This window comes from Pteropus alecto, unplaced genomic scaffold (genome assembly GCF_000325575.1).
Source record: "Pteropus alecto unplaced genomic scaffold, ASM32557v1 scaffold395, whole genome shotgun sequence".
NCBI lineage: Eukaryota > Metazoa > Chordata > Mammalia > Chiroptera > Pteropodidae > Pteropus > Pteropus alecto.
Window position 1 is genome coordinate 39,937 of NW_006438643.1, and position 7,930 is coordinate 47,866.

Below are 7,930 nucleotides of genomic sequence, written 5' to 3' on the forward strand. Positions count from 1 at the left end.
ACGACGCACTCAAGGTGTCAGGCAGGCCGACTTGCCAGCGCTCAGGACGACCTCTCCAGGCGCCTTTCCCCTCAGATACTTGCTTTTCCAGCAGACTCTGCGGCGGATCTTCCCACCGCCCTACGGGACACAAGACGACCGACGCAGCCAAGAGAACCCCAAGGACCGGCTCACCCCACACTAGGGGGCGCCTGATTCTCGGGCCAGACAGGGAGCGCTCGCGGTGCCTGAAACCCGCCCAGCTAGCCTCCTCTGGAAGGGTCCACCCCCCTTCTCCGCCCGCCCCCAGGTTGCCAACGAGGCAGGCTCTGATGCCCATGCGCAAACACGTCCACCACGCACCTAGAGACCGCGCCTGCGTCCTCTCAAATTCTCCTCCCCGAGCAGCCTCCCGTCTAGTTTCCAGTTCCGGCTTCACGGGGGCGGGGAGAAGCCAGGAACATGCGGCTGACGGTCGCTGCCGCCATCTCCCATGGCCGCGTATTCCGCCGCCTGGGCCTTGGTCCCGAGTCCCGCATCCACCTCTTGCGGAACTTGCTTACGGGACTAGTGCGACATGAACGCATCGAGGCGTCATGGGCGCGCGTGGACGAGATGAGGGGCTACGCTGAGAAGGTGACGAACGGGACGCTCTGGTCCACCGCGCGGGTCTGGCCTGAGGGGGCGGGGTCCGGCTGGACTTGGCGAATGAGTGCGACCGCCCTGGTAGGCCCTCCCCGAAGTCTGAATCCCCCAGTACAGTGAAATGAGCCCACACCTCTGGCCCCCCCAATAGAAGACTGGTTAGTGCTGGGGTTTAGGGGTGGCCTGAATTAGAGAAAAGCTTTGCTAGTGGAATGAACGGGTTGCAGTCCTGCATTAGAGGAGTAAGGTAGGCACTTGCTGTCTTGCTCGGTTTGGATCAGTGATGTTATGTCGCCACAGCTCATCGACTATGGGAAGCTGGGAGACACCAACGAACAAGCCATGCGCATCGCTGACTTCTGGCTCACAGTGAGTACATCCTGTCTGTCACCCAAATCTCATCCTTGGCTCCCTGAGTGGAAGGGTGTTGTTAGAGAAAGGGCGACTGGGCAGAATTAAGCCAAGGTACTCATCACTTATGGACAAATGCTGTGGACTAAATTAGAAACGTGTATCTTGGTTGAATTCGGTGTGAACCTGAATCTGCACATTTGACTCTACCACATTACAAGGTGAGAGAGGCGTGTGCGTGCGTGCGTGTGTGTGTGTGTGTGTGTGTATGTGTGTGTTTGGAACCTACTTTTGAGAGTGCTAGAAACTGTCTCTTCAGTGGTGCCTGACTCTGCTTTCTCCTGGATAACTCTTCCCCTCTAGGAGAAAGACTTAATCCCAAAGCTGTTTCAAGTACTGGCCCCTCGGTACCAAGGTCAGAATGGGGGCTACACGAGAATGCTGCAGATTCCAAATCGGAATAAGCAGGATCGGGCCAAGATGGCGATGATCGAGTATAAAGGGAACTGCCTCCCACCCCTGCCCCTGCCTCGCAGAGACAGCAACCTCACACTCCTAAATCAGCTACTTCAGGGAATGCGGCAGGACCAGGAAGCAAGGATCTACAGCTCCCACACAATTTAAACACCAGGGTTTTAACTGGAGCCAAAGGGTGTGTGGCTCTCATCAGTGCCCATAATCATAGGCTTTTGGAGCTCTATTAATCTCTAAGAAGAACTGGGGCTAGAATAGCAAAATGAACAGCCTTAATGGAGCCCAGAACCTTCCTGAGGAGCCAGATAACCTTCTCTTTGCACAAAAGATAAAATAACTTGTATGAATATATGTACACTAATTTTTTTTCCTCTTGGGATTTCTGAGAATGACAACTATCCAAATGTTCAGTCTCCATGGAATAATAAATTCACAGTGTATGTTTCTGACTCTTAGATCTAGGTTTTGTTTGATTAGCACAGTTTTGTTTTCCTTAATGCCAGTTTATATGGAACATGTATCCTGTAATTCCAAACTAGCCCCCAAAGGTGACTGAGTTTTGACATCTAGCATAGAGACTGAGCCCCTGGGTTTTCTTAGAGAAAGATTACCTCCTGACAGATTAGAGAGTGAACATCTAGAAGTGAACCTTCCATAGTAATATGGTACCCTAAGAACCTTCAAGAAACACTACAACCATTCTGTTTCTAGGCAAGATTACATATTACCCTCATGTGCTCCCTTCAAGCACTAAGTGGGCCTCAAAGGAGAACTCAGATGTACTTGAGAACTCAGATGTACTACTATCCTGGCCAAGGGAATGAAAGCATTCAACAGAGAATGTTGGACTCCAGGATAAGCTCCTTCCTCTTGGGATGGTGGAAGAGTGGGGGGAGAGTAAAGTGAAGGAAAGGGTTAATCTTGGAGGAGGATTAGGAAGTTAAACCTGGGAATTTCCTAGAAATTCTTTATTCTCAAATCTGGACCTCTCTGAGAACTCAAAGGGAAATCTGGCTTGAGAATGGCCAGAGCATATGAGAAATAGGAAGCTCCTTTATATCCACTAACTGCTGTGAAGCCAAACTTGCCCCAGCCAGGCTGCCCATTCCTCAGAGACTCAAAGGCTTAACTACTCATGAGAAGACTTGGTGCTGTCATCCTGGCCTAAACACTTGATACAGTGCCTGACAGTTCCCATATCCCTAATATGGTGGGAAGGAGATTTTATCTTAGGCTGGAACTTCAGAGTGTATTGAGTCCACCAAACCCCATACATTGTCTGATATCATAAGAGTAAAGGTGAGGAGGTCACTGGTCTAGCAGATAGATACTAGCTTCAGTAACACAGCTAGCTATTCTGGTGCTATTTCACTGCAACTGCTCTAGTCTGACACTCATCTGCTCCCAACAGGATCCTCCATATCTTGTTCTGCTCCAATTTGTCCATTACATTATTACCAGAAAGCTCTTTCCTACATATTTTTAGTCACATGGTAGATACTCAAAGCATTTATTGAATAAACCTACAACTCTAAAGTCTCCCAAAACATTCATCCTCTTCCTGTCTTGGCATGAATAATCACCTCGGCTAAATATCTTGGAGTCATCCCTGACTCCCAGAGAAAGCACTTTCCTTAAAATCACATCTTTTAAGTATTGGTAATAGGTGGATTTATGGCTGACTCTCAGAGCTTTTCCTCTTAGCCTCAGAAATATATCCTCCTTTGGAGGCTTCAGCAGTTCTCTAAGTGCTTATTAAGTATCTGCTAATACCCAGCATCAATTAGGCACTATCAAGTGTTTGCCATATGTCAAGCCCTACTAGGGATACACAGATGAGAAGAAACAACCTCTGCCTTCAAGGAGCTCAACCTAATGGCCCACTCCCAATGTCAGGGACACTGCATCCTCTTTAATATTTCAGCCCAAATAAGAATTCTTGAATCCTAGAACATTTACTAAAGGTTTAGGAATAACACAAGGGAAATAACACTATAGGTTTTACTAATCTGGCCTGTAAATGATAACTTCACCTCAGTTGTTGGAATATGCCCTCAAGTTGATCTAGGCACCGCTTTAATGAATTTCAAATCCCCAAGGGAGAGGCCCAAATGTACTGGAATTCCCTTTCTATTTTCAGAGGTTCTCTGTCTCAGGCTCCAATTCTTTACTGCAGGGTTGACAGTTATGCCCACCCCCTTCAAAAAATAACGAACAAATTTAAATTTAGTCTCAATAGATCAGTGACACAGCATAAACCCAGTATCCAGAGGAGACACAACTACAAAAGCCAGGGACTGCTTCCTTGTATTCATCCATAGTCAAATTAATAAGTCCTGTTGAGTTTATTTCCATAATGTTTCTGAAATCTGCAGTCACCTCTTCCCCTAGTCTGAAATCCAACACATCTCTATCCTGGATTATTGCAACAGCTTCCTTCCTAAATTGTCTCCCTCCACACTACAGCTGAATAATAGAAATCTGTTCTTTCTTAATTCTCTGCTCGATCTCCAGTGACTCCACCTTATGGCAAGAGAGTCCAGATTCCTTACCATGACTCTCCTCAGTAACTAGGCATCCACTCACTACTCCAGTTCTTTCCCTTGTCTCTACTTTTATGCTCTGGAAGCATGGAGGGCCTTATTTTGACTGTTTCCCTATGCACAGCTCCCCTTACCACCTTTGGCTGATGCAGTCTCTACCACCCAGAAAACCCTCCTCTCCCTTTTACCTATCTAACTTGTACACAAACTTTTGGCATCTCCTGGGTGGCTCTTCTGACCATCCACATAACTAAATTCATTTATTTTGTGAACCTAGGTGCGCTACAGTGTTTCCATTATGCCCTGAAATTACTACATTGTATTACAGGTCCCTATTACTCTAAAGCAGTCAGTATTTCCATCCCCTTGCTATTAATGCTTCAGTGATGGACAGGCCTAAACTAATTTAATTCAGGCAGTGGGAATCTTGGCTCTACTCTGCGAGATAAGAGTAAGGTAGCATTGCCTTTCTGAGTGCTATGGGGAACTGGCTTTAGACTGAAGATGACAGAATGGCTGGTCAGAACTAAATGGAACTACATATTAAGTAATAATCTTCAGTGATTAGTCTCATCTGAGCCTGGGTTTCCTGTCAACTACTATGAAAAGTATATTAATTTGTACTGTTGAACCTTTAGTGTTTCTCAAAAGTCTACTGTGACCCACAGATCAAAAACCATTTTACCTCAGAACATAATATTCATGTCATATAATTGAAACAAAAGTATCCCATAAAACATTTACAAATATGATGCATGCTAATATTTTCTACTCTTCTAATTTACTTTTTTAAAATGCTAACCCCGTTCTCTGAATTGATTAGTGACTCACCATTGCCTTTGTGGATAAAATCCAGACATATCATAACACAAAGTCCTTCTATGGCTAGATCTTGGCTACCTCTCCACCTCAACGCCTACCATTAACTACTTCCACCTTTCATAGGAAACTACTTGTTATTTTCTTAATTATCATAACTTTGTGCATGATGCCTCTACTATAATGCTTGTTCTGTTTTAAGTTACCTACTACTTCAAAACTCTGCTCAGAAGTCACTTTTTGAGGCCACCTCCACACTCCACTCTCCAAACAGAGCTAGGTCTTCTCCATTTTGCAGTTACAGTTCACAGGGCATGTACCTACCAAAGCACTCATCACACTATACCACAATTGCTTGTCTCTTGGACAGATTTCCTTCACTTCCGAAGCCAGGAACTGGGAACCATTCTTCTGGATAACTCTATTCCTACCAAAGGACCTGATTCATAATAGATGTTTAATATGTGTTTATTAAATGAGGAGGAGTAAGCTACATGTTGTTCATGACATATCCAGCTGTCTGGCTCAGCTCTACAAAACAACAATCATGGTGCTGTGTACAGGGACAGTGCTAAGCTGTACTGCTGAGTATACCAAGGCTAAAAGACTTGGGCTTTTTCCCCTCCAGGCACTTAAGTGCTCTTAATGACTGTCAAGAATGTAAGTATGTATCTGATTCATTTGCCACACATTTCATATTCCAATTTCCTTAAATATTTCTCACCAACCCACAGACAGAAAATACCTACACATTTTCCAAGACTTAGCCGAAGGTTGAAATGATGCATCTTTTATGAAGTCTTCACTAAATTCCCAAGCAAAATGAGGCACTTTTCCAGTGGTCCAATTTCACACTGTATATCCTTCATTGCAGCAAAGGCACAATTACATTGTTTGGCATCCTTCACTAGATAGTGAACTCCTTGAGGTTAGGGGACATATCTAATTCACTCCCGTGCCACCCAATAGAGAACATGAGACAAAATAGGCATCTAAAAATGTCTATGGGCCGAAGCAGCACAGTGTACAAAGTTCTTCAGCCTAGTTTGGCATTTAGAGCTCACTAACTCCTCCCTTTCCCAGTTTCCTCTTACTTCATCTGAAAAAGAACTTCCTGCAATGCTGATTTCCCATTGTTCACTACTGGATAATGTCTGTACCCTTAAGGCTTTCCTCTCCATGCCCTTAAATACATGTGCATATTGTAATTCATGTCCCTGACTCTGGGACATGAATTTGGTAGTTATATTGAGATTCCCTAATAATAAAAATGGTCTGTGTGCCTATATTTTGAGAAAAGGAGTTTAAACTTTCCAACATTTTGCATTATGTTTCATAATATAATCTGCTTAATATAAAAATGTTTTCAGTTCTTACAATACCTTCACACACACACACACACACAACTCTTAAAATTGATGCTTTAGGAAAGTAAGCCTTATTTACACTGTGGCTTCTCATACACCTTGGTACAACACCGTGTAGCCCAGCATGGGATGCACAGCATTAAAGTTTTACTGCTGTTGACCCCAAGGCAATGAAAATACAAAAGCTATACCTAGGGATGTCACAGAAAACTTAATGCCATTGTCCTGACAATTCCTAACTGCTTTTCCTTAAAATTGTCTCAGAAACTTTCCTCCAATTTTCTTTTTATCCCAGAAGGATAAAGAAAGGTAAAATAGTTCAGTTTTGTATGAGCTGAGTTTGAGATGCCTGGGAGCATCTGGAGTTTGGGGGAAAGTTTTTCACTGGGAGAAGAGATTTGGGAGTTGTCAGCAATTAGAGCTAAGGAAATGAACGGGGTGACTCAGAGTGTATATGTAGAGGAAAAGGAGGCTGAGGTCAGACATTAGGGGACAGACAGGATACAGAATCTATGAAGGAAACAGAAATTGCCTTCTAAGAGGAAAAAGAACCTGCAAAATTCATCACAGTACCTAGTGTAGTGTCTTTCTTGTGCATAGGAGGCACTCAAAAAATAATTATCAAATATATTCAGCTAGTATATTCCTTCTCCATTCAAAGCACTGTGCTAGTACAGAGAATACAGGGATAACTTTTCAAGGGCCCAAAAGACCAATTGGAGAAATAGATCATAAACAAATCAATACAACATAGTAAGACAGGTAGTAGGAAAGTGGTGCACACAGGTTTACTGGAGTACCAAGAAAGGAGGAGATGAATGAGGAACTTCAGTGGAAACAATGCTAGGGCTGAATCTTGAAGCATGGGGAAGAGAACTCAGATGTGATGGCATTCCAGGCAGCAAGAGCTACAGGTAAAAGTGCACTGAATCATGAAACAGTATGCACTGGATGAGAAATTCCAAGTAAGTAATTTAGTACAGCTGGGATTTAGTATTTGAGGAAGAAGTAGAGGAAATGAAGCAGGAAAGCCAGGCAAGATCAAGTTACAAAGGGTCCTGTAAGACATGATAAAGTGCTTGGATTTTATCCTGAAGACCAGGGGAAGCCACTGGAGGATTTTTAAATGGAGAGAAAAAGGATCAGATTTACATTTCAGAAAGATCATTATTGCATCAGACTGGAAAATGGGTTAGAGGGATGAGACTAGAAGCAAAGAAACCGAATAGGAGGCTAGTTAAGGAATCCAAGGGGAATTGATTAAAGATAAGACTAGACCAGAGACTGCGGAAATGGTGAGAAACTGACAGATCAGACAGCAATAGAGGAAACAGAATAGACCAGACATTGTGTGTGATTACATGAGGTAGAGGAAGAAGTGAAGAGTCAAGGATGACACCAAGTTTCTACCTGGACAGTTGAGTGGAGTACTTCTATTCACAGAGATCTATCCCATTAACAGGATAACAAAGAAGCAGGTCTGAGATTACTGTGATAAACTTTGTTGAAAATAAATTGTGTTAAGGAGCTGTATTGTGAACAGAAGATAGATGCTACAGACTTGTGAGCTTAGAAAATATATGTAAGCTAGCAATACAGATGTGAGAGTAACACACACACGGGGAATGGAAGCAACTGGAACAGATGAGATTTACAACAAATAATACAGAATAAGAGGGAAAAAAAGGCCTAGGATAGAGCCAACATTCAAAGACCAAAGAGAAGCCCTCTGAGGACAGTAAAAAGGGAAAG

At 43.6% G+C, this 7,930-nt stretch overlaps 1 protein-coding gene across 1 annotated transcript; it reads left to right on the forward strand.

Moving 5' to 3' along the window:
- The first annotated feature begins 349 nt into the window (after positions 1–349).
- MRPL17 (mitochondrial ribosomal protein L17) lies at positions 350–1,904 on the forward strand. The gene is made up of 3 exons (XM_006915652.3): positions 350–615; positions 925–993; positions 1,339–1,904. The coding sequence occupies exons 1-3, from the start codon at positions 442–444 to the stop codon at positions 1,597–1,599; spliced, it is 504 nt and encodes a 167-aa protein (XP_006915714.1). The 5' UTR covers positions 350–441; the 3' UTR covers positions 1,600–1,904.
- Positions 1,905–7,930: the final 6,026 nt, after the last annotated feature.

Bases quoted from the DNA above. Each gene is read 5' to 3' on its own strand.
- MRPL17 (XM_006915652.3), top strand. From the start codon at position 442: ATGCGGCTGACGGTCGCTGCCGCCATCTCCCATGGCCGCGTATTCCGC. The intron at 616-924 runs GTGACGAACGGG...ATGTCGCCACAG, and splicing joins TGAGGGGCTACGCTGAGAAG to CTCATCGACTATGGGAAGCT. The intron at 994-1,338 runs GTGAGTACATCC...CTTCCCCTCTAG, and splicing joins TCGCTGACTTCTGGCTCACA to GAGAAAGACTTAATCCCAAA.